Below are 25,925 nucleotides of genomic sequence, written 5' to 3' on the forward strand. Positions count from 1 at the left end.
ACCACCCTGCAAAGTAGGTCACCTGCTCCTCTTCCAGCTGCCTTTGAGCTTCTTTGGAACAAGGCAGATACTGTCCTTTGATTCTGAGGGCATCCGCCTTCCTGGCCCCGAGAACCACCAAGGGGGGCCGAGCCAGCCCATGGAGGACTCTGGCCGACCCAAGGCCTGGGTCAGGGAGAAGGGAGAGGAAGGGAGACGAGAGAGGAAGAGGAGGGGAGAGGAGATGAGGTAGAGAGCGCCAAGCGTTGGAGCCACATTGTTGGGCCCTGTCCCAGTTGAGGCCTCCACGCTGCTACACGTCAGACCAGTTTAAAGGGTACCTACTGGGCCTTTAAAATGGACCGTGTCCGTTCAGATTGGGTGGGAAAGCCCAGCCCGTGCTGGTGCCATGCTCAGCAGGCGTGCGCGCTGGTGGGCCGGGGCCTGTCTGAGTAATGCAGTTTTTCTTCCCAGGGGGTGGCCAGAGACCTACGACATGAATACCTCGGAGCCCAAGACGGAGCTGGAGAGCCTGGTCGCGGGGGGCCGGCCCCCCTACCGCAGCAACGCTCCCTGGCAGTGGAGCGGGCCCGCGTCCCACAACTCTCTCCCAGCCTCCAAGTGGGCCACTCCCACCGCCCCCGGGCACGCCCAGTCCCTGAGCCGGCCCCCGAAGCAGACCCCCATGGTCCCCTTCCGGGAGTCCCAGCCCCTGCACAGCAAGAGGTAAGGACTCTCCCCGCACCCCACCCGGGGCACCAGCCCAGCCCGCACCTCCCTCCTGTCTGCGGCCGCCCTTTGCCCTTTTCTCTCTCCTTCCCCTGCTGTCCAGTCTCTTCTTCTCCTCAGTCTTCCTCCTTTTCTTCTCGTGCTTATATGCCCCCCACTTCCTCCTTCCCTTAAGCTTGCCTTATGAGCCTCTTGTGTGAGGGCCCAGAGCTGGGGAGCTCAGGATCTGAGGTTGGAAATCCACCCTAATGTATATGATTAAAACTATATATTTTTTTAAAAAGGTCAAAGGACTGATAAGCACAAAATTTAGGACAGTGATTCCTTCTGGCAGGGAGGTGGGAAGGGGAGGAGCCCACCAGTGGGCAGGCATTGCCACCACCCTAGCCCTTGGGTTGGGTGGTAGCTTCAGGGAGTTTGTTTTATTATGATGGCATACACCTTAAAGATAAATGCTTTTGAATATATTACATATTAAAAGATAAAGAAAATTTTCCAAGTAATGAAGGAATCCACCTTGCAAAGGAGCGTCTTGTCCCAGGCGTGGGCGGGAATGGTCTTCGCAGCCCCATCAGAGCCCCATCAGGCCACAGAAGCTGAGGGGCAGGCTCAGCCGCAGTGGGAAGGCAGGCAGGGGGTGCCCTGGCTTCCTGCTGCCCTTTGCTCAGCAGCCCTCTCTCTGTCCCCATGGGAGGATAGCAGGTGAATCAGATGGGATGTGGTTGGGCCTAGGGAGAGGTCTGGCTGTCGCTCCTCAGAGGGCAGGGGTATCCTCCCCGCTCACCCCCACTGCCTTCCTCCCTCCTATCTCTGTTCCAGGCCCGTCAGCTTCCCAGAAACCCCTTACACAGCATCACCAGCAGGGGTCGACAAAGTCCCTCCCTACCGACAGCCTTCTGGGAGCTTCTCCACCCCCGGCTCTGCCACCTACGCAAGATACAAGCCATCCCCAGAAAGGTCAGAGTCTCTTCGCTCTTTTCAGTTAAGGAAGCTGGTGAAAGCCAGAATCCTTCTTCCTCAGGAAATGCACTTACCCCACAAGTTTATTTGCCATTTTATGGGGCTTCTGGATCCCTGAAGGTCATCAGAGGACCTCCAGGAGGGTGGGCTGTGTGTATTAAGATGCAGGGCCAAGCCGGCCTGGGCAGGACTTGCTGTGCCTGTCTTTGCAGCAGCATTTTGGTTGCCGTTTTCCTGACACCTGAATCACTTGTCTGAGCCACAGCAGGCGCCCTCCAGAACAACCATTCATCTGACTCCAGCCTGTGTGCCCCAGGACCAGGCCACCAGCATCACCCAGTTTTCATGGCCTGTCGGGCTTCAGTCCTGTCCCCTTCTCCAGTCTGGCAGCCTGAGGGATCTTCCCAGCTCCTCCCTGGCTCCCCAGCACCCTCGGGATACACCCAAGCTCTCTAGCTTGCTCTCCAGCAGCCTTCAGCCCTGGTGCCCTATAACCTTCCTCCTCCAGGGTCCCTGTCTGAAGGGCAGCCCCACCACTGCCCTGTCTTCAGGCCAGAGCCGTGCACCTCATCCTGGATGTGTCCCTTCCCCCCCCTCCCCTCTACTGCGGTCCACCCCTTCAACCTCCTGAGCATCTCCGCCCCCTCCTCCTTTCCCCAGTGCCCCACCCTGGCCACCTCCCTGAGCCCCCAGCCTCTGTGCCACCTCCTCTGGTCCACCCCCCACTCAGTAACTGGGAGGTCTTTGCATATCTGGCCATGTCTGTCCCCTACTCCAAACCCTCCTTGTGTCCCAGAGCCCTCAGGACACAGCCTCCATGCCTCACTCTGGCCACTGGGACGCACCCGCCTCTCCAGCCTTGTGCAGTGCCCTGCACATGAGCCGCCCTGGCCGCTTCTGATTTCCTAGGCAGGCTGTGTGCATTTCAGGATCCTCCCCATGGAAATTCTTCATGAGCTTCACCCCCACCCACTCCACAGACACCAGTGTGGGTGCTGCTCCTCCTCCTCCAGGAAGGCTTCCCTGCACCTCCCCCCACACTAGGTGACGCGCTGCCCCTGTGCCCTTGGCTTCACGTGTATTTCCTGACCATGGCCTTGAGCGCTCTCCGTTCTGTTAGCCCAGTTAAGCGTGTGTGCACACACACATGTGCATGCATACTCACGTATGTGTGCACGAACAAGCCTGCTCTCCAAGGTACGATACCTTTCCAGGTCGTTTTGTATAATATTATTACCATCACACAGCACAGGGTCTGGCACATGGTAGATCCTTGGTATATATTTGATGAAAATGGATTGAGTGAGTGAGTTGGTTTAAATAGTGAGCTTCAGAATCACCCGGAGGGAGGGCTTGTTAAAGTACAGATTACTGGTCTTACCCCTGAGTTTCCAGCTTGGTAGGACTGGGGTAGAGCATGCGATACCAAGGCTGCTGGTCCAGGGAACACACTTTGAGAGCCACCACACTAAACATCGTTTGATTCTAAGCCTCTGTTGTAAAACTGGGGGAAACATACTCAGTCTTTCATCTTCTAGTGGCCACCATTTAGCTTTCATCAGCAAAGGATCCCCAGAGCCTTCCATGTGCCAGGTGTCAGAAGAAATATTTGAGATACTCACTTACCCCAGGGGTTCCTGTTGTCAGTGCTGCTTTGGCGGAGAGAGGATCTTAGAAGGGTTGTACACTCTGATGAGAGCTCTAACAGACTCAGGCCTCAGAGGAGGGAGCTCAGCCCAGCGTCAGGTCTAGGCTGGCTGCCAGGAGGAAGTGGCATTTGAATAAGGCTTTGAGAAATTAATAGGAGTTTGCCGCAGAGAAGAGGGAGAAGGTCATTCCAGACAGCAAAGGCTACAGATGTGAGTAAGCAGAATGGTGTGGAATGCAGGAGGGAAAAAAAAAGTTGAACTCAAAGAAACAGAGTAGAATGGTGGCTGCCTGGGGGTGGGGGAAATGGAGCGATGTTGGTCAAAGGGCACAAACTTTGGGTTATGAGATGAATAAGTTCTGAGGATTTAATGTGTAGCATGGTGGCTGTAGTTAATAACTCTGTACTGTACACTTAAAATCTGCTAAAAGAGTAGATCTTAAGCATTCTCACCCAAAACTAAGATAACTATGTGAGATGATAGATGTGTTAATTAACTCAATTGTGGTAATCATTTCACAATGTATACATAATTCATTACTCTGTACACTTTAAATATATTGCAGTTTTATTTGTCAGTTATACCTCAGTAAAGCTCCGGGACGTGGGCGAGAGATGTTTCTAAGAGTGCTATTTACTCAGGGAGTTGAGAACATTGTTATTTCTGTGAAGGGGTATGCTGACCATTCTGTATTATGTGTAGAGAAGTGTTTAGGAAGAAAAGAGAATACAATTGCTTACTTTGTGATAAGTCCATTTTTAGTTTTAAAAAGAGCTGCCAAACTATTTTCCAGAGTGGTTGTACCATTGTCCATTCCCACTGGCAAGGTATGAGTCATCCAGTTTCTCCACATCCTTGTCGCTCTCTGGTGTCATCACCGTTTTTCGTTTCAGCTATTCTCATAAGTGTGTGATGGTATCTCATTGTGGGGTTTTTTTGTTCGTTTTGTTTTTGGCTGCGACGGATCTTCATTGCTGAGTGTGGGCTTTCTGTAGTTGCAGTGAGCGGGGGCTACTCTTCGTTGCGGTGTACGGGCTGCTCATTGCATTGGCTTCTCTCGTTGCAGAGCACGGGCTCTAGGCGCACAGGCTTCAGTAGTTGTGGCACGCGGGCTCAGTAGTTGCGGCTCGCGAGCTCTAGAGCGCACTCAGTAGTTGTGGCGCATGGGCTTAGTTGCTTCGCAGCATGTGGCATCTTCCCGGACCCGGGCTCGAACCCGTGTCCCCTGCATTGGCAGGCAGATTTCTTAACCACTGTGCCACCTGGGAAGCCCTCATTGTGGTTTTAATTTGCATTTCTCTAATGGCTAATGATGTTGAACATCTTTGTTTTTCAATGTTTATATATTCTAGATACAAGTCCTTTGTTAGCTTTGTGGTTTGCAAAAATTTTCTCCCAGTCATTAGTTTGTCTTTTCATCTTCATAACAGGGTCTTTCACAAAAGTTTTTAATTTTGACGAGCTCCAAATTATCATTGTTTTCCTTTTATGGATCATATGCTTCTGGTGTTAAATCTTAGAGCTCTGCCTAGTCCTGAGTCCTGAAGATTTTTTTTTCCTAGAAGTTTTTCCTTTTTTTTTTTTTGCCATGCTGTGCAGCATGCGGGATCTTAGTTCCCCGACCAGGGATCAAACCCGTGCCCCCTGCAATGGAAGCGCGGAATCCCAACCACTGGACCGCCAGGGAATTCCCTTCCTAGAAGTTTTAATTGTTTTCTATTTTACATTTAAGTTCATGATCCACTTTGAGTTTTTCAAAGCTAGTTTTTGCCTAAGGTGAAAGGTTTCGGTTGAGGTTCCTTTTTTTGCCTGCCGATGTCCAGTACCATTTATGGAAAAGGCTCTCCCTCCTCCAGTGTATTGCTTTTGCTTCTTAAAGCAAAAATTCATTGGAAGGGGAAATTAATTGGGCACATTTGTGTGAGTCTATTTCTGTAATCTCTAGACTGTTCCACCGAGCTATACGCATGATCTCAACGCGTGCTTCCAGCAATTCTATGAGGTGGGTAGCGTGTCCCATTTTACAGAGGGAAAGGGAAAACTGAGGCTCAACTAGGTGAATCCACTTGGCCAAGGTTGGCCAAGATCACTTTTCCAGGAACCCAGGCCTATGTGATTCCAAGGGACCGACTCTGACCCAGAGCTGTCCTGCCTGCCCACGAGACTCTGAGCGCATCCTCCAAATCAGGGTGACGTGCATGGTCCTTACTGGAGTCCCCACCCCACAGTGACACTTGATGGCTGTGATTTTGTGTTTCAGACTTTCTGGCATTGGCAAGTGAAAAACTCTCACTTTTCCCTTGGATTCCAGCTCTTCCCAGCCCACCCCTCTCTTCGCAGGGCACCAATGGAGCCTGACTCGGCTCTCTGTGGCCTAGGTCTCAGCAATTTTTATCTCTGTCAACAGCTAGGTTCCAAATTTTGCCAACCATTCCTAGCACACCTCAGCCCCTAAACCCCCAAAAGTGTGTCTCATGGCCAGTCACCAGCCAGCGATAAGAGGCCCGGGAACGAGTCAGGCTGCCCCAGTGGCCTTTGGCCTCAGCTCCTTTCCCCTTTTCCTGCCGCACAGTTGACATCTTGGAGCCTGTGTGACCCAAGCCAGACATTCCAGCCCAGCCGCGGAAATTCCCCCCTCAGGACTCCTGTGTCTCCTGCTGTCTTCTCCAGTGGGACTGCAACTTGCCAAATTCATCAGGCTTTTTGGAGCTCGAAGGCCCTCATAGACAGAACCTGTCCTGTGGCCCATTTTAGATTTACTGAGACAGCAGGAGGGCAAGATGGCCTGCACCTCATCAGCCGTGTGAGAGTAGGCTTCACCTCTCTGCCTCTCAGTTTGCTCACATGTAAAACGTCTGCCGTTGGTGGTCCAATGGTTAGGGCTCTGCACTTCCACTGCAGGGGGCACAAGTTCCATTCCTGGTCAGGGAACTAGGATCCCTCACGCCACACAGCAAGGCCCAAAAAAAAAGAAAAGAAAAATTAGCTGTTAAAAAAAAAAAGTCTGCCTCTGAGCAGTGTTGAGGACATTCTAGGAGGGAATCTCTCTCGAGCACTTAGGACTGAGCCCGGCACACAGTAAGTGCTCTGTGAGGTTTCTGTTACTGCTGCATGCAGGGCTGTGCCGCAAGCTGCAGATGCGGTCCCCATCCTCAGGAGTTTGCCACTCTCGTGTGCAACATGAGCAAACCTCCAAACTCAGTACAGAGCGCTAAGACAGAATTGTGTACCCAGCTCAGCACCCTGCGGGGCTGGCGTGGACCCCAGACATTTGCTCATTAGGCCACCTGGCTCGCTTTTTTTTTTTTTTTCCCTTTGTTTTTCTCTGCCACTTCCATAAAGAGTGGTATATCAGTTAGGCGGCATTTGACTTCAGACAAAATACCTAACTCAAGAAGGCGTGAGCATCAGGGGGATTTATCATCATCACGTAATAAGTCCAGAGGTGGGGTGGGTCTAGGGCTGGTTAATTGTACAGGGTCACCCTCAGGGACCTGGCTCCGTTCATGACCCACGAGGGCTACTGTGGCCCCAAGCAAAACCGGTGCCCTGCAGAAAAAGAAGGAAGAGCTTCTCTCTGTTTCTAACAGTGAAGGAACTCGGTCACTTGCCCACCCCTGAACTAACCCCTGGCAAGGTCACGTTGGACCCCCATGACTGTCTTAAACCATCAGGATTTACACAAGTCGCGTGTCAGAGGGATGGCCGCCAGAGCAGAACCTGGACTCCACCAGTAGAGGCAAAGAAGATGATGCTGACTGGGGTGGCAGCCAGCAGTGGCTGCATCGTCCGTCCACCCTTTACCCAGTCCTCCTGTAATGCACCCATCCACTCTTCCATCCAGGCCTGGAGCCTTGCCCTCAGGAGTTCAATTCCATCTTGGTACTTTCCTATATGGCAGAGTAGGAAGTTCAAAGCCAAGATCCTGGCAGCCCAAACCTGCTTCTGGGAAGTTTTGCCCAGAGCTATGCATGGTGAGATTCTGGAATGTTCCACTTTCCAATCAGCTTGACCAGGATGTGGTAATGATAGAAATGGCCCCAAATAGGACATATTCAGCACCTAAAGAATGGTCAACATAGGTCAGTCAGTTTGCATTGGGATAATAAGAAGGCTTTTTAGTGAGAGAATTACAAAAATGGACAAAGTACAGGTTGTCTCGACTGGGGACAGTTAGCTGAGAGGTTAAGCTGGTAACATATATCCAGCTAAAGACAGTCCATCAGGGGACTTCTCCGGCAGTCCAGTGGTTAGGATGCGGCGCTTTCACTGCCGGGGCCCAGGTTCAATCCCTGGTCGGGGAACTAAGATCCCGTAAGCCACGCAGTGCAGCCAAAAAAAAAAAAAAAAGAGTTGGGATTGGGTTTGGCTGCTCCTCCTCGCCCGACGTTCTGTCACCCTTGGCCTGTGGCCTACTGGTCTTAAGGTGGCTGCTCAGCCTTAAGGAGATAATGAGGTAAAGGCACCAACCGCACACTTCCAGAGATTGCCTGGGAGTCACGTGCAGTACTCTTATCTCATTGGCCAGGACTGCAAGGGAGCCTGGGAAATGTAGTTTGTTAGCCGATCACATTGCTGCCCCCAGTACAGTTGGCATTCCATTATCAAGGTGGAAGCAGAGCGTAGGCACTGAGGGAGCAGCCTGCAGCATCTACCACTTGGACCTCCCGCTTTCCTTTAGCTGATCCCAGCCACTGCCGTCTTCCTTGAGTACTCAGAGTTCGATATGGACATTTTGAGACAATGGAATAAACACATCAACACTGCAGTTTCCAGCTGTGCTGGAGCCACATTTTACCAGGAGGTTGGCTGGCTGCTAAGCTGAAGACAGCCTATGCTTTTTTATTGTTTTGACTCTTTTTTTCCTGGAGGCATTAGAGTTCAAGGTCTGGAGAAGCGGGGATACTATGTATTTTCTTGGCAGGTGAGTCAAGATGAGATACCAGGAAGTCCAGTGCACCTCTGCAGCACCCCTCTGCTGCCCTGGAGGCGTGGAAGCCAGGGGTTTAGCGTTGGTCTCTACAGAGACAGCCCTGGCTGAGGGCTGGCAGGGTGACCCTGGAGAAGTCAGTTAACTCCTCTTTTGGATTTTGGGGGGTCCTGGTTTATCATCCTTTCAAGTTGCAAGTATAGGCACAGGAGCCAAATGGGGAATCACAATATCAGCTTGATTAATGGAGGCTCAGTGATTCCTGCAAAGTCCAGGGCTTATGTCAATGGAATGTTTCTGGTGGCAAGTAGCCAAAACTTGGCTGACTCAAAATGCTGTAGGAATGTGTTATGTCACAGCAAAGAAGGTTCAGAGGCAGAGCAGGCTCCAGGGAGGGTTAATCCAGCATCTCGACAACATCATCAAGGGCCCGGTGCCTACTCCCTCCCACGCTCAGCATTGGCCTTGTTCTCAGGCTGGTTGGGAGAGGGTGACAGCGGCTCTGAGCCCAGCAACACCTGGTGAAGAAGAGAGGCCATCTTTCCATGTCAGCTCCCTTCGGAGCAAGGAGACTTTTCCCCAAAGCTCCTCAGCAGACTTCCCCCATTTCAGTCAGGTTATGCTGGGTAACAGATGCCTGAAAATTGCAGTGACCAAAGTCAGCGAAGGTTTATTTTGCACCCACACTGCAGGTCCAGCACTGGTTGGACCTCTAAGGATGCAGGCTGCCTCACAGCTCACTGGCGAGAACTAGTCTCACAGTCCCAGCCGGCCGTCTCAAGGGGCAAGGAAGTGTGGTCCTGCCATGTGCTTGCCAGGTGAAGAGCCAGAAGTATTTCATGGGAGTCTTAATAACTCACATCCTCTCACATCTCATGTGCCTGTCCCTAAGCAACCCCAGACAGGGAGAAGGTTTCCGCCATGACTGGCTCTGATCTGAGGTGGAATGGACGTTGGGAGGCACCCACAGGATTCACTCCGGGTTCATAGAGAATGTCTGTGGGACCTGAGGCCACAGAGAACCTTTTGCCAATCCCTCTGTTAAATCTCAGCCCTTGCCTGCGGGCATGCGGGGCCAGCCTCCAAGAGAATTTCTGTCTAGGAGACAACTTTGTTATTTCATTCCTCCACGACCCTGTGAAGCAGAAAGTGTCATTTTTCAGACAGGAAAACGGCAGCTTAAACTGATGAGCGCTTGCCCAACCAAGGTCACGCAGCTAGTAAGGGATGGAGCTGGGGTTGAGCCCAGACCTGCCTTGTTCTGAAGCCTGAGCCCACAGCTTCTCCTCTGCAGCTCTTTCCTCCACCAGAGAGACATACACAGTTCCGGCCTGTCAGCCTCAGGCTAAGCTCTGGACACACAGGACGACATTCAGTCCTGCAAGGAAGGACCTACTGCAGTTGCCTCTTAACAACTAGGGAAACTGAGGCTCAGGGCAAGGGAGTGACTGTACCTGGCTGGGCAAGAGGCCGAGGGGAGGTTTGATCACCAGGCCGCCAGGTTCCAGGCCTCCTGTACCTACAAACGCAGCCTTATCCTGCCCTCCTCCACCAGAGATAAAGGGAGCCCAAGACAGGCCTGGGGGCGGGGGCTGCTGATGACAGCTTACCCCGTTTCGCAGCCAAGAAACGGGACCCCGGAGGAGCCTCTGGGTAGGGCTGTTGCCCAGGTGGCTTCTGCCCCCTCCTTCCTTGAGGACCCCACCTGGCCCCACACGCCCTGCCACCACCGGCTCCCTGGCATGCTTCCCGTGCAGAACTCACTCCTGACCCTCAGTTAATAGCACGTTTCCAGGCTTCCTCACCTAGCCTCCCCTCTGCACGGGGCCTCCCGTGTATTTAAAACCCCACATCAAGGAAGTCTCAGTGGTTTTGGCACACCAGCCCTTCACCCTGTGTTTGGTCCTCTTACTCCTCTGCAGGTACACAGCCGCCCCACACCCACTGCTGTCTTTTGATCCCCACTTCAGCCACGACGGGACGTCCAGCGGCGAGTCCTCCTCAGGCGGCCTGACCAGCCAGGAGAGCACCATGGAGCGCCAGAAGCCGGGTAAGGTCTCCCCAGGCCAGCTGTGCCCCTGGCCTCACCCTGCACAACCTCTTAGTCACAGCGTGACAGGTGACACCCCTCCTCCTGTCAGTGATGGATAAAACACAAAAGAAAGCTGTAAGTGCCACACATAAGATTAGAGAGGTCACCCGGGAGAGCGGCAGGGACCAGCGAGCCAGATCCATCTCCACCCGGGCAGGGCATCAGCAGACGGGGTCTGCCGACACTGTCGGTCAGGAGCCAGGGCACAGATGTGTGTGCGACTTGGAGGTGGAGACCACCAGGGGAAGTCGTTGAAAAGGGCTGGAAGTGGTGCTCTCAGGGGAGCCGAGCCGGCAGTGTTCTGAGGCTGCTCATTACATAAAGCTTCCAGCGTTGCGTCTCAACTGCTGTGCTGAGAAACGAGCCCAAATCTGGAGCATCTAGTGTGATAACGTATCACAAAGTGAACATGCCCATGTTCCACACCCAGGGCAGAGACAGACGTGGCCAGCCTCCTGGAAGGCCCCAGCCCCTCCCAATCAGTATCCCCAAAGGCCACTCCTGTCTTGCTTCCCATGACCAGACTTAATCTTGCCTGGTTTTGAACTTCACGCGTATGGAATGTAGACTCCCACTGGATGCACTGTGTGTGTGTGTGTGTGTGTGTGTGTGTGTGTGTGTGTGTGTGTGTGTGTGTCTTCTGTTGCTCAGTACTGTTGTGTTGGTAAGGGTCGGCCACGAGGTTGTGTGTAGCCACGCCATTTCTGAGTAGCATATCCATTGTCTGAATGAGCCACAATTTCTTACTTGAGTCTAACGTTGAAGGACATTTGGGTTGTTTCCAGTTAGGGGCTGCTTAGAATAGCGCTGCCAGGAATATCCTCATACCTGTCTTTTGATGAACACATACTCACATTTCTGCAGGGAGTATACCTAGGAGTGGAATTGCTGGGTCATGCGTTTAACTTTATAAGAGACTGCCAAACCATTTACACCACTCCCACCAACGACAGAGAGAGAGTTCTATTTGCTCCGTCCTCACCAGCCTTTTCATTTCAGCCTGTCTAGTGGGCACGTAGTAGTATCACGTTGTGTTTTTAATTTGCATTTTTCTGATGCCTGATGAGACTGAGCATCTTCTCATCTGTCTGTTCTTCTGTGTATAAGTATCAATCATGGGCATGTACTACTTAGAAGAATATCTTAAACATGATTCCTCATAACAAAGTTGTAGCCCCTTTGAAGCGTAAGAACCAGCAGATGGTGGGTGGGTTCAAAAGAAAGACAATCAGTGAAGTCTCAGAGAGTGCTGACATCAGAGGGGCAGGAGATGGAGATGTCCACGCAGCGGGTGTTCGAGAGTATCCAGGCAGCTCTCGGCGGGGAGGACCATGGCAGCACATCACCGGCTCCCCCGGGCACTGTGGGGCAGGGGAGAGGTTGCCTGCCCCAGGATTAGCGGCCTGGAGAATTCCTCAGCACCCCCGCCCCATGGTTCTCTTAAACCAGGGACAACGGTTGGACTGCAGGCAAGCAGATCGCCCCAACCCCTAACTGTCCGCCACTGCTGCTGCCTCCGGGACCTGCAGACACGGGTTCGCTCCTCTCCTCAGCACGCTTGATCCCGCCCGCAGTCTGTGATCTTTGCTCCAGCACAGGCAGATTTGCATCCTTTTCCCCCCACCCCACCCAGTTGAGAAGAGAAACGCGTTGCTTGGCGATGTCATTACACCAAAGTGTAGAATAAGAAGGAAAATTTTCCAGCATTCACCATGGGCCCCAAATAAGGAGTCACAGAAGCTCACCATGGTCCCTCCTTTCTTTCCTCTTCTGTCCCCTAGAGCTCATCTCCCCTCTCACTTCCTTGAGACCTTGTTATAAGTTGACTAACCCCTCCCTGCACACACACACATCAGGGCAGTCTGTGTCTAGGAGCTGTCATAAAGTTTAGAATGTATTCAAGACCAGGGTGGGGGAATCAGGTGCCACGATGGATGTGGGGCTGTGCCCAGCCCTGGTCAGATGACCGTGATTGCAGTGACAGCAGTACGGTTTCCGGTGCTGTACACTCCCTCCTGTTTAATCATCTCAGGAACACGACAGATTGGGTGCCGTGACTGCCCTGTTTTAGAAACGAGGAAGATGAGGCACAGAAAGGTTGTCCCTTGTCAGAGGTCCCTGCTGGTGAGTAGTATCATTGAGATTTGGACCAAGACCTGTTGGTTCTAGAACCCTCCTTAACCCTCATCACCCACAGACACCACCACAGTCCCTCACCCACAGAGTGAGTGTTTCTCAAGCCTCAGCGCACCCAGGTTAGGAAGGTGGCCCCAGAGCCACCAGCTGCCCCAGGCCCGTGCCTGGCCGTGTTTTCAGCACATCTCTCACAGCCACGTCCATGTCTGTCACCCACCCAGGTGTGTCAAGAGTGAAGCAGGAGCGCCAGAAGGTCACTAGGGCCCAGTTCAGAGGGCCAGTGAAGGGCCCAGGATCAGGGCCTGCTAAGGGCAGGGCTAGGGGCAAAGGGGACACTGGGGCGGCCAAGGAGAGGCAGGAACCTAGCCCTTCATCCCTCCATTCATTCAACACGTCACCAGTGATGTGTGCCAGGCTGGGTGCCAGGGATACAGTGTGAGCCAGACAGGCGTGTCCCCTGCCTTCTTGGTGCTGACAGTTGGTGGGAGAGCCGGGCAATAGCAGGAGCACCGAGTAATAAATACTCACTAATAATGCTGAGTATTAAGTGGAAACAAACACAGTGCCTAGAGAGCTTGGTAGGGTCTGGGGGTGAGGGTGTCTCTGAGCAAATCACATTTCAGGCGAGGCTAGAAGAATGCAGAGGAGCCAACTGGGAGGAGAACATTCCAGTGAAAGGGAGCTGGTTGAAGACCCTGAGCTAGCAGGGGGTGTGGTGTTGGTTGAACAGCAAAGAGGCCGAGTGGCTGGAGAAGTGAGAGATGAGGCCAGGGAGGTGACGGGGAGAGCATGGTGGGGACTCCGTCCTTCACTCAGAACCACGGGACTCAGTTCTTCTGAGCACAGGAGGGATGGGATCTGACTCGGGTGTTCACAGGGTCCCTCTAGCTACAGATTCTTGCAGGGTGGGGCCAGTGGAGAGGGAGAGATGGGCAGGTTCTGGATATGGTCCTTTGGAGGTAAAGTTAGAATTCCCTGATGCTCAAGGATGATAACCAGTTTCTGACCCGAGCAGCTGAAAGGATGGAGATGATGAGAGATGCAGGTTTGGGGGCAGATAAGGGGTTGGCTTTGGCCGTGTCCAGTGGGAAGTGCCCAGCAGACACTCAGTGGAGGCGTGTGAGGGAGCCATATATACAAGTCTGAAGTTATGGGGAGAGGTCCAGCCAGAGACAGAAGTGTGGGAGCCACTGGTGTCATAGGTGGTAGAGAAGGCTGGGTGTGAATGCCATGGGCTTGGCTCTCTGCAGAAATGCGGTCTCCTGGCATGGTCTGCCCACTTCCCAGGGCACCAGAGCCTCCTGGGCGTGTCGGATGCTTCCAGGGAGGAAAAGCGTCTGTAGAGGTAAAGTAGGTGGACAAAGCGGCCAGCCTGCCCCCTCTCATGACCATGGTTCCCAAATGAAAGCCACATGGGCAGTGACACCCTCGGCAATGTCCAGCCAAGCTGCTCTCTGCCGTGTCCCTGAGTGCCGTGCCTGGCCCTCCAGGCCCACCTTCCCCAGCAGGAACATGGGCCCAGAGCCCTCTGCGGCTGCACTGGGGGCAGCAGTGTGTATGGTTGTGAGCTCAGCCTCCGACAGGCCTGGTGAGAAGTTCTGAGTCGGCTGTGTGACCTTGGCGGTGACCTCATCTCTCCCAGCCTCAGGTCCCTCTGCTGTGGCGGACACCCTAAGTGTCTTTCCTTGCGGGGTGCTTTCGGGGTCCGGTGAGATCACACCTGCCCAGCCCTCGGCACAGGACCCAGCCCATCACGAAGGGAATGACGGCTTCTGCTTCTCGAGCACTCACTCTGCACTGTCACTGGAGTTGTCATTATTGGGGAAGCACAGAGAGGGTACAGGGGTTGAGAGCACAGGTCTGAAACTCTTTCTTACTTTGTGACCTTGGACCAGTTACTTAACCTCTCTGAGTCTTAATGTTCTCCTTCATCTATTAAACTGGTACTAATATCCACCTCGCAGTATCACTGAGAGGATGCAGCAAGGTAATGCCTGCAAAGCACTTGTAGTAGCACCTGATACAGACGTGTGCTTGATAATAATTATCGTTACGATCATTCAGCACCGATCAAAGTTGTGGGCTCCGGTGTTAGACCGCCTGGGTTTGGGTCCTCTGTTAGTGCATTTGCAAGTTTGATAGATATTAACTAGCCCTCCACCGGGGTTGTGTGTTTTTTTAAGATCCGATGCTCCATTCAGGCACATTGGCTAGCCTTGGGAATTTAGACTAATTTACACCCACACCAGCCATCGTGATTTTAAACCTGTTTCACCTTCGAACTAGAGAATTCTGTCCCAAACATACTTCCACACTTGCTCAAAGTTGGGTATAGAGGGAAGGCCACCAGAACATTAAGAAAAATCGAAAATAACCGGAATGTCCAATCAGCAGGAAACTGGTTAAATAATTGATGTCCATTCACATGATGGAATACTGTGCAGCTATTAAAAATAAGGTAACTTCATGTTCAGTTGACTTATGTGAAGATGTATTATGAAGATACAGAGCAAAAAGCAAGTGTAAGTATTATTTATTTGTAAAGTAAGAAATCAAGTTGTGAGACAATGCTTATTGTGATACCACTTCCATTTAACCAAAAAAAGCTACGCACGTTGAAGCAACAAAGGAATGCGACCTCGGTTATATAAAGAATCTTATTCACCAAAAGACAGTCAGTCTCGTAGAAAAATGGGTAAAGGATATGAGCAAGTAATTTACAAGATAGGAAATGCAAATGGCCAGTAAGGATGAAAAGGTGCTCAAGCTCCTTTGTGGGTGGAGGACTGTTGGAGGGCTTCGCGAACTTAACGCATGTCAAGCGCTAGAATGGTGCCTGGCACACGGTACGTGCTCAGTAAACATTCTGTTACCGAGTGTTGTTAGACCCCAAGACCTGAGTTGATGAGGGTCGTGGCTGTGTGTGAGCTGAGCAGACAAGCTGGCAGAGGGGTGGGACCATCCAACCACATTAAGGACCAGATTCTTTGGGTGAAACTTGGGCCAGAGCCTGAGTCATCTCTGACCACTGGTGTGTCTCCTGTCTTAATGCAGAGCCTTTGTGGCATGTGCCCGCCCAGGCCCGGCTCTCGGCCATGACTGGAAGCAGCGGGAGCAGGCACACCTCCAGGCAGGACACAGCAGGCAAAGATTCCCCCAACAGGCATTCCAAGGTGAGTCTGGGCCCCACCTGCCAACCCCGGGGGCCGCCTTACCCGCCCTGACTGCTTCACCTGGGTGTGGGCCTCTGAGCAGCACACGTGAGCACATGCTCCACCTCTGCCCCCTTCCGCTCCAGCAGAGGGGCGAGATGCCTGGTCTGGAGTTAGACCCAGCCAGGCGCACATCCTGGCTCCAGCCCCTGCCATCCACGTCATCTTGAGCAAAGACCTTCAGCCCCTGAAGCCACAGTTTCCTCATTACCTCAGCTGTGGTAGGTGTCTTCACCAGCTCGGGCTGCTGTAAGAAAAATGCCACAGACTGGGTGGCTGATGAGCAACAGAAATTTATGTCTTATAGTTCTGGAGGCTGGGAAGTCCAAGGTCAAGGCGCAGGGAGATTGAGCGTCTGGTGAGAACCTGCCTCCTGGTTCACAGACGGCCTTCCCTCCACCTCATGTGTGAAGGGAGCTCTCTGTGCTCCCTTTTATAAGGATATAAATACATATATGGATTTTATAACCCCATCCATGAGGAATATATAAACATATATAGGATAAATATGTGAAAATATATAGCGGTTTTATAATCCCATTCATGAGGGCTCTACCCTCATAACCACCTAATCACTTCCCAAAGGCCCTCCATCCTAATACCATCCCACTGGAGATTCAGCCTATGAATATTGGGGGAACACAGACTATTCAATCTACAGCAATAGGTTAACTGCTGTAACAGACAGCCCCCAGATCTCAGTGACCTCACACAATAGAAGTTTATTCCCCTTTCAAATAACAATTCAGTGTGGTGTTTGATGGGCCTGTACAATGTGCCAGGCATTGGGACCACAGTGTTGAAGAGGGCAGATGCACCCCTGTGCTCACAAAGTTGGCATCCCAGCGGGGGCAACAAGCAGTAAGCAAAGAAACAGATTTCATTATATAATGGTAAGAACCAATTCTTGCTGTGAAAGAAAAACAAAGTACAGTTAAGGGAAAAGAGTGTCAAGCACAGCTACTTTAGGATGAGGTGGTCAGAGAAGGCCTTTGAGGAGGTAACCTTTAAGCAAAATCTTGAATGAAGTAAGGAGCAACCCATGAAAATATCTGAGGGAAGAGCATTGTAGACAGAGGGAACAGCAAGTACAAAGGCCCTGAGGGGGCAGTGTGCCTGGCATACTCAAAGAACAGCCAGAAGGCCAGTGTGGCTCGAGGAGAGTGATCAAGAGGGAGGCGGGAGATAAAGTTAGAGACCAGAACCTGGAACCAGATCACACAGGGCCTCAGAGGCCATGGTGAGGACTCTTGCTTTTCCCCTGAGTGAGCAGGGAGAGGACATGAACTGACGCAAGTGTTCACAGCCTGTCTCTGGCTGCGCGTAGGGAACAGATTGGGGGCCAGGGGTGAGGGGAGACAGGGACAGGGAGTTGGGAGACCAGGGAGGAGGCTCCTGCCATGGTCCAGCAGGAGGCAGTGGTGGACAGGACCAGGGGGGAGCCACAGAGGGAGGAGAAGTGGCAGGTTTGGATCTGTTCCAAAGATTCAGGCGACAGGATTTGCTGTTGGATTAGATACGGGTGTGAGAGCAAAAGCAGCATCGAGTGACTCCACGGCTCTTGGGTGGAGCAGCTGAAAGGACGGAGGTGCCATTGTGAGACAGGCAAGAGGTGAATTCAGGAGGGAAGGCCAGGAGCTCAGTTTCAGATGTGTTCAGCTTAAGCTGTGGGCAGCATGTTGCGTATGTGCTGTCATTTATCCCCCTGCTCAACCTCATGGGGCAGGGTTATTATCAACCCATTTTACAGATGTGGAAACTGAGGCACAGGGTAGTTCAATCAGTTGCCCAAGATAGGAAGGCCAGTAAGTGGGGGAGCCAGAGTTCGAAGCTGTCCGGCTCCAGGGTTCACACTTAACTTCCAGGGAGAGCCTCAGTACTCCAGTCATTCCAGCAGCAATACCCTCTCCAGCAACGCGTCCAGCAGCCACAGCGATGATCGCTGGTTCGACCCCCTGGACCCACTGGAGCCAGAGCAAGACCCTCTCTCCAAGGGCGGCTCCAGTGACAGTGGCATTGACACCACCCTCTACACCTCTAGCCCCAGCTGCTTGTCCCTGGCCAAGACGTCTCGGCCAGCCAAGCCACACAAGCCCCCGGGAAGTATGGGCCTCTGTGGAGGCGGGCGCGAGGCTGCCGGGCGGTCCCACCATACAGACCGGCGTCGGGAGGTCTCGCCCGCCCCTGGGGTCACTGGCCAGAACAAGGGCTACCGACCGAAGCTGTACTCCTCAGGCTCCAGCACCCCTACAGGCCTGGCTGGGGGCAGCCGCGACCCACCGAGGCAGTCCAGGTAAGACGCTGAATCTAGTCCAAGTCCTTCAGGGGAACCCTGACCACCACCTGCATCCCTCACCATCCTGACAGTGGTGTTCCCCTCCCCAGAAACATGCTCACAGATGGGAATGCTCGCACCTTAGTTTGCTTACAGAGTTGGGAGACTCGTGGACCACCCCCTGCTGCCATCCATTGGCCTTTAAGGATGCCGGTAGAGGGAGGTAAATCCCTGGCTGGCTGTCTCATCTGTCTCTGGTTCAGTCTGACCCTCAGTCTCTTTCCTTTTCTCTCTCCTGAGACTAGTAGTTTTTACACTTTCTGAGAGCCACAGACTGTTTCTGTTAGGAGTGCATTTGTCTGCAGGTAATAGGAAACCTGACCCACAGTGGCTTAAACAGAGGTTTAATAGTCCCCATTTGGGAAGTCCAGAGAGGGCAGAGCTGGGCTGGTGCAGCAGCGGCTCAGGGGGGGCCTCAAGGCCTAGCAGCCTGTGTCTTCCTGCTCCATCACCCTCCTCATGCTGGCTGTGACTTCCTGGTCTCCAGATGGCTGTGGTGCCCCTGGGGGACATGGGGACAGAGAACAGAGGAAAGACGGCAGCGTCTGTGTAGCTCCATGTCTGTGGAGAAAGCAAAAGCTTTCCCAGAACCCCCTTCGACAGGCAGTGTCACATGGCCATCTCAGCTACAAGGAAGTCTGGGAGGTTACGGGTTAGCCTTCCAGCCTTCATAGTAAAGGGCAGTGTGGTCTCCAGACAGTCCACTGGAGGGCTGTTCAACACAGATTCCCCTGACCTACTGGGTGGGGCCTGAGAGTATGCGTTTTTACAAAGTTCCGTGTAGATGCTAATGTTGCTGGTCCCGGGACCACGCTTTGAGAACTGCTGGTAGAGAGGCAGACAGGGTAATAAGTGAGAACGAACAGGCATTGACTCACCAACAACCTGGAGTCTGGACCACACACACTTTGCGAATGTGATGAAAGCCACGAACTGCCTCCTGGAAAAGTTCTGCCGTCACAGGACTCAGCCCGGTCCAGGGGCCCCCTCAGAGGTCTGCGGCCCCAGGCAGGGATTACTGTGCTGCAGTCCCCAGTGTGCACCCCTGAGGCCACCACCTCCTTTCTCCTCCCTGACCACACCTGAGCAGGGGCCAGCCCGTGTCCAGGAACCCCATTAGGGACCTTCATCTCCCTTGGCTTCCTGACACCTTGGCCCGTCCCCAGACCTGCCCCTCTCTCCACACAGGACACGTGCACCCAGGCGGTGGCCTCAGACCTCCTTGACCACAACCCACAGTGGACCTGGGTCTTTGACTATACAGAAATATCTATATATTTTAAAAAGGTGAAGCAAAAATCTCCCTAGCAGTTCCTAGCCTGGCCGTGCAAAGCCCTTTAATCCAGTCTGGTCTGTTGAGAATGTTTGAGCGCTGCTCCCTACCTCCTGAAAGGATCTCATGACCGAGCGGCGGTTCTGTTGTTACCAAATTCAGGTTCTGCTGCTTGACACTCGAAAGCCGGTATTGGAGAGACAGGTGTTGATCGGAAAGGAAAATATGCAGAAGCGTAAGGGAGTGTAGCTGTTGTAGAAATTAAAGTATTTAACTAGATTCTAAAACCAAGGGGCTGCTTACACTCTGACAGACTTGGAAACCACGGTATTTGAGAGTGTCCGTCTGTCAGTGCTTTCCCTCACTGTGGCCCTGGTCCCCCTGGACTCAGGAGCCAGGAGAAGGGTGAGGGTGGAGAGAAAGGGTGCCCCAGGGAGTTAGGTCTCTGTCTGAGCCAGCCTCCCTAGACAGATAGATGTTAATCATTTGAACTCACGGACTCTTGAACAGCTCCTTCATTCATTTATTTATCCATTCATTTCATTCACAAATATTTCTCAGGGATTTGTTGTGTCCCAGGGACTACGCCGAGAGCTAAGGAGAAGTAACGAGCAAATTCAGACGAGGCCCCCAGCCCTCACCTCACCCACCATCTGTTGAGGGAGACAGAGTAGAATCAGGTCATCACTGAGACGGATGTCAAAGTGTGCCCACCGAGAGGGCCTCGGAGCTATGGGGGTCCCAGGTCCCGGCTGTGGTAGCCCGTGTGTTGGGCACAGGCCCATGTCAGTAAAGCTCAGTAGCTGTAGGGTTTTGGAGTCTGTGATATAAAGGCAGCGGTGCTGGGGAGTAGACTATGTCTGAGGCAGGGGGGTGGGTATAAAATTACTCTGTGTCTGAGAGAAGGATTTGCTGAACCCAGAAATGAAGGGAATAAAATGGGAGAGGAACCTGCTACAAAAGAGGGCCCTGCGGTTGGGAGCTTTAATTTGCATACAGACAATTGATGCTAATTGCAAATCATTCTTATCTACTCATTAAAGCTGCTTCCTGAAGTTTTCTCCTAGGCAACCAGGCTTTAGTGTGAAGCAGCATTTCCCAAAATGGGGTGCTTGAGGTGATTTGGGGTGGTGTGGGGAGGAAAATGTTTTATTTTAAATGGATATTAGGAAAAGTGTTATCAACCCATCCCCTGATTTTACAGATATTGCCTTGGACAAATTAAGGAAAATTAAATGAGTTGATTTCAAGAAACGAATGTGTTCATGGTAGATGAGAGCGTGGACTCCAGAGTCAGCCCACTGGGGTTTGAGCGCCACCCCACACCACCTTGTCTTGGCTGTGTGGCCTTGGGCAAATTACTGAACCTCTCTGGGCCTGTTTCCTCATCTGTGAAATGGAGGCCCTGTCACTGTCCCTAACTAAGGCCATGTCGATGTCCCTAGCTAAGGCCCTGACACTGTCCCTAACAGCCTGAGCTGTCCCTAACTAAAACTCTGACGCTGTCCGTAAGAAAGGCCCTGACTCTGTCATTAAGGCCTTGACGCTGTCCCTAACTAAGGGCCTGATGCTTTTCCCAACCAAGGCCCTGAATCTATCCCTAACTAAGATGCTGAATCTGTCCCTAACTAAGGCCGTGACGCTGTCCCTAACTAAAGCCTGACTCTGTCTTACCTAAGAACCTGAGCATCAGCACTTTATTTAGGGACAGCGCCAGGGCCTTAGTGAGGCTCAAAGTCAAGGGAGAGACATACCCATCCCCAGACAGTGACAGCCCATAGCGGTCAGGGCCGGGGTGAGGGAAGCGTTCAGGGTGTGGGAGCCCGAAGGAGGGGCCTGACCCAGTATGGGAGGTGCTTTCCTAAAGGAAAGAGGGTAAGCTACTGGGAACTAGGAGGGCAGAGTGTTCTAGGCAGAGAAGATGTGCAAGTCCCACCTCACCCTGCCAGTCCTCCCAGAATCTTCCCATCTCAGTAGGTACAAGTTCCCAGCAGGTCACTGAGCACCTGTGCTCGAGGGGCCCACACGTGCCTCTGCCTGCCGCTAGCCACACTGCCCCTTGCTCAGGGCAGCCCAGCAGCCCTGTGCATCTGCTGTCATCCGTCCATTCCCTGGGGCCGAGCTGGAGTGACAACCTGCTGCCCAGCCTTGGCTCCCCAAAGAGAGGCACAAGCGCTCCATAGCTGCCCTTGTGTCTACTTCCAGGCCCTTTGTAGCCCAGCACTTTGCGTTCATTCATACAGCAGGCGCCTACTGTATGCTCAGCCCTCTGCCGCAGAGGACCCCGGCCGTCCTGGCACTGACAGGGTGCCAGGGGATACAGCAAGCAAATAATTACAAAAGCAATGAATCACTTATGCTAGGGGAAAGCCTTCAAGGGAGACCTCCTGGGATCTGAGAGTGGATGTGGTGCAGGGGCTGGAGCGGGTGTCTAATCTAGGCGGGGGGTTGGGGGGGCTGGGGTAATTCCCCTGAGGAGGTGTCATTTCTGCCACAGATGAGAGGGATAAGGAGGAGGGAGCAGGTGAAGTGGTTTCAGGGGGACCGATGATATACTCTTGATGCAGTTATGTGGGTGTTTGCTTTGTAAGTGTTTGTTAAATTGTACATACATGTTTTGTACACTTTGTTCTATGTGGGCTATTTTACAATTTTTTCTTTAAAAGAGAAAAAGGAAAGATGATGTGTGGAGAAGGCATCCCTGTGATAGGGAGTAGCATGTGCAAAGGCCCTGGGGTGGGGAGGAGGGTGGGTGCCATCAGGTCACTGAATACAGGCCCCTTGGCTCAAGTATAGAAATTGAGGGGGGCAGCTGATGGGAGGTTGGCAGGGACCAGATCACGCAAGGCGCTGTCAGCCACATTACAGAGTTTGGATTTGATCCTAAGAGCTGTGGGCAGCAAGGAAAGGCTTCAGCAGAAAGGATAATGCAGGGAGATAGATGTTTTGAAAGATGGTGCTGGAGGCGCAATTGCAGAAGTCTCAGGGACGGGTCTGAGGCCAAGATGTGAGTGAGAAGGAAGGGGACCTTGCGAGAGGACAGAGCAACTGTGGATGTGTCAGCAGGTGGCACCACCAGGACCTAAGGAGGGAGGGGGGCAAACCAGGACAGTGTCTGCTGCAGATGGGGAATGTTGAGATTCTTGAGAGAGGAGAGGAGAGCAGGGCTGGGCAGGCCTGAGAGGAATGTTATTCTCACATTTCCTGACACCAAAGCACCCACTGTGTGCCGGGTACCGTTCCAAACACGGCGATACAGAAGGGGGCAAAGTCGAGCCCTCTTTTGTGGAGCTGATGTTCTCCTGGAGAGAGAGTGAGGCAGACAGACAACTGAGCAACCGTGTAATATTAATATGCCAGGGTGGAGATAAGGTCTGGGGAGAAAACCAAACCAGGCAGAGGTCCCAGAAGGCCTCTAGGAGGAGGTGATACTTTGCAGGAAGCATGGAAGTGATCCAGGCAGGGAAAATAGCAAATGCTGAGGCCCTGAAGGTAAACTCGTTTGCAGTGCTCTGGAAATGCTCTGGTGGCCAGACAGGCCAAAGGAAGGCAAGAGGTCTGATTTGCAACGTGGGCAGGGGCCCAGCTCTGGCAGGCTCACCAACCACGGGCGGATGCTGAGATTTGATTCTGAGGGACGTGGGAGCCATGGGAGCACATGGGAGCACATCTGACTTATGTTTTAAGTAGATCACTCTGGGCTACTCAGGGGAAAGTGGACTGTTTCAGGGGTGGGCGGGGATTGAGTTCACCGGCATAGTGCGAGAACTGCCAGGAAAGGGATGGGCCCTGCCATGCCCAAACCCCCTACCCACTCCCTCCCTGCGCTGCAGCCCTCTCCGTGGAAGCCACCGCAGCCTGTAGCAGCTTGTGCCCGTGGATGATTCCACTGACTTCACAGACTCTCCCCCGAGGCGTTCGTCACGGGAGCCCGGCTTCCAGGCACAGTGCCAGGCGCCAGTGCCTGCTGTGGGCATCGCGATGGGCTGAGTGATCCCAGGCGGGCAGCCACCTGCCCCCCCCCACCCCCCGCCCTCTCTCGAGGCAGCATACACTCCAAAGCTTCCTGGGCTTCCTGAGCAGTTTGTCAAGAGCTGTTTAGAGGCACTGAGAGGCTCTCCGCCCCGTGTGGAGCCGACATCGCCGGGTGTTCCCAGGCAGGCAGGAAGCACGTGGCCTTGTTTCCGCGGGTGGGGCTGCAGTCTCCGGGATACCCTTCTGGGCGCATAGCCCTGAAAGGTGATGTGAGGGCCTTGGCATCGACTGGGGCCAACCCCACCTCTGTTGGCTAGGAAGCCGGGGTCACACAACAGACCTACTCGGAGAGTCGCAGTCAGCTTGGGAAGAGGAACGCAGGCCATCTCCAGGAACTCAAGGGAAGGAGGGAACCTTGCAGAGATCTTGGGGCTGGGCCAGGGAGGAGTGCAAAGGCCCTGAGGTGGGAAGGTTTCTGGTGTGTTTGGGGAACAGCTTCCATGTGGCCAGAGCAGTGTGAGCAAGAGGCAGAGTGGGAGGATCTGAGGGCAGAGAGGGGTCGGCACAGATGGTGTGGGGCCTTGTGGACCAGGGGAGAGTTCTGACTCACCCTGAGCAGAGGAGGGCGGTGGTTGCACTCAGGCGTTCACAGCCTCCCTCTGGCTGTGTTTGGGGGCGAGGGCAGGAGGAGGCCGCTGTGACGATACAGGTGCACGGTGGTTGGTGGAGGTGGCCAGTGGTGGTTGGATTCCGCATCGATTTTGTGCCAGTGAGTTTTTCTCCCTTGTCATCTCTGCTTCCACCTCCTGAAGACCTACTGTTTTTGCTCACAGGCCGCAGGGCAGGATGTTGCTGCATATGGCTCCTACACTGAGCCTGATAATTCCAGCCACGTGCAGGGACTGAGTCAACTCTCAAGCCCCTGCCAGACACCTGGGAGAGAGGGTGAGATCAGTCCAGCAGTTAAGGCCCCACAGGGGCCCACCTGGGGTTACCTGGGTGAGCAGTGTGATTTCCCAGGCTCTGGCCTCTGGCTGCCTGTGTCCAGGTCACAGCTCCACCACTCACCAACTGTGTGATCTCCACCAGGCTCCTTAGTTCCTCTGAGGTTCAGTTTCCTCATCTGTAAAATGGGGGTGAAGATGCGCTCTGTGGTCCAAGGCTGCGAAGATGAACCTACACCACGTGTTTAAAGTAGTTAGCACAGGGCCTGAGACATGGCTGGTCCAAATATATCAGCTGCTGCTTGGTTTTATTTTCATGTATTATGTATTTATCATGACTACCGTTGTCATTGGAAGTACAGGTTGGTGGTTAAACACGGTGTCTCTTGAGCCACACTGCCTGGCTTTGTATCCTGGCTCTATCCCTGGCCAGCTATGTTATTTGGGGCAAGTTATTTAATCTCTCTGGGCCTCGTGGCCAGAGAGATTTCCCCACGTGGAACTTGCGGGGGAGTGGCAGCTCCTGCCTTGTGGGGTTGCTGGGGCAGCTAGATGAAGTGATGCCTATGAGATGCTTAGAACAGGGCCTGGCCGTGTTCACAGGCTCAGCGCGGTCACCACCATCACTACCACCTGCTCCGTCACTGCTCTTCCTCCTAAAGACAAGGGCACAGCTCCCTTTGTGCCTTTTGCCCACCCTGGGCCCACCCATCAGCGTCCACGGGGGTGAATAGACCAAAGCATCACACACGCCCAGGCAGCTGTGCGGTTTCTCCATCCAGCCTACAGTTTTTCAGCTTTTTTTTGTAAGCCACAGAACGTTTTACTCCAACAAAATCTTAACTGCTCCCCTGAGATACAACACAGATAAACGCACAGCCTCTCTGGGTGAGGGTGGGGTTGAAGCAGGATGCCCCCCGCCCCCTCCAGTCCTGGCTGAGCCCAGAGCCCAGGCATTTAGCCCCTGGACGCACCCCTTTCCTGTATATCTGCAGCTCGGGGAGCACGCCCTGGTGCCCGGGCCAGTGCTGAGCACCGTGCACATAACGATCTTGTGAGGCAGGTGCTGTCATTGCCTCAATTCTCAGAGGAGGAAACCGAGGCTCACTGAGGGGAAGGGGCTCGAGCAAAGAGCACAGTGTGTCAGGGGAGCAGCATGGCCCATGTTCTCATCCACCACGAGGTGCTGCTTCGTTTTTCAAGCTGAGGCCCGGGGAGGGCACCTGGCCTCACCGGTGCTTCAGAAGGAAAGTGATTGGCAGGTGGGGTAAGAACTCCACCCTGTACTCGTGGTCCAAGGGATGTGTGAGAAGGGGCGCCCACCTCAGAGGGCCGGGTCAAGATGCACAGCATATTCAGAATAGTTTTTTGTTGCCCTACTGTGTGGGGGGCACCATCCGTTCCTGAGGTTGGCAGAGGTTGAAAACAGGGCAAGTCACGGGAAGGCCTTTGCCTCCAAGCAACAAGAAATCCCAGCTCAATTGGAGGAAGTCTGCTATCTCTCGAAATGTGAAGGCACAAGGTAGGAAGGGCCCCACAACTGGGTAATTTATTGACTCGAGGACCCCTATAGACTGGCTCCCCTCACAGTCTCAAAGTGGCTGTCATTCAACCAGATAGTCACAGTGTCCAGTGGAAGAACAGGTGATATTTGCTGCAAGTGGTCTGTGTTAGTTTTCTAGTGAAGAAATCTTCCCCAGAAGTCCCCTAG

At 53.2% G+C, this 25,925-nt stretch overlaps 1 protein-coding gene across 6 annotated transcripts in view; it reads left to right on the top strand.

Moving 5' to 3' along the window:
- SIPA1L3 (signal induced proliferation associated 1 like 3) overlaps positions 1-25,925 on the top strand; it is a 234,371-nt gene that overhangs the window by 177,494 nt on the left and 30,952 nt on the right. For all 6 annotated transcript variants that reach the window (XM_024733750.1, XM_024733745.1, XM_024733749.1 and 3 more), the window contains 5 exons: positions 454-705; positions 1,528-1,665; positions 10,170-10,297; positions 15,530-15,648; positions 17,553-17,980. In XM_024733750.1, the coding sequence (XP_024589518.1) occupies positions 454-705; positions 1,528-1,665; positions 10,170-10,297; positions 15,530-15,648; positions 17,553-17,980 (1,065 nt within the window). The remainder of the gene's footprint in view (positions 1-453; positions 706-1,527; positions 1,666-10,169; positions 10,298-15,529; positions 15,649-17,552; positions 17,981-25,925) is intronic.

This window comes from Neophocaena asiaeorientalis, unplaced genomic scaffold (assembly GCF_003031525.2).
Source record: "Neophocaena asiaeorientalis asiaeorientalis breed wild unplaced genomic scaffold, Neophocaena_asiaeorientalis_V1.1 scaffold280, whole genome shotgun sequence".
Taxonomy (NCBI): Eukaryota; Metazoa; Chordata; class Mammalia; order Artiodactyla; family Phocoenidae; genus Neophocaena; species Neophocaena asiaeorientalis.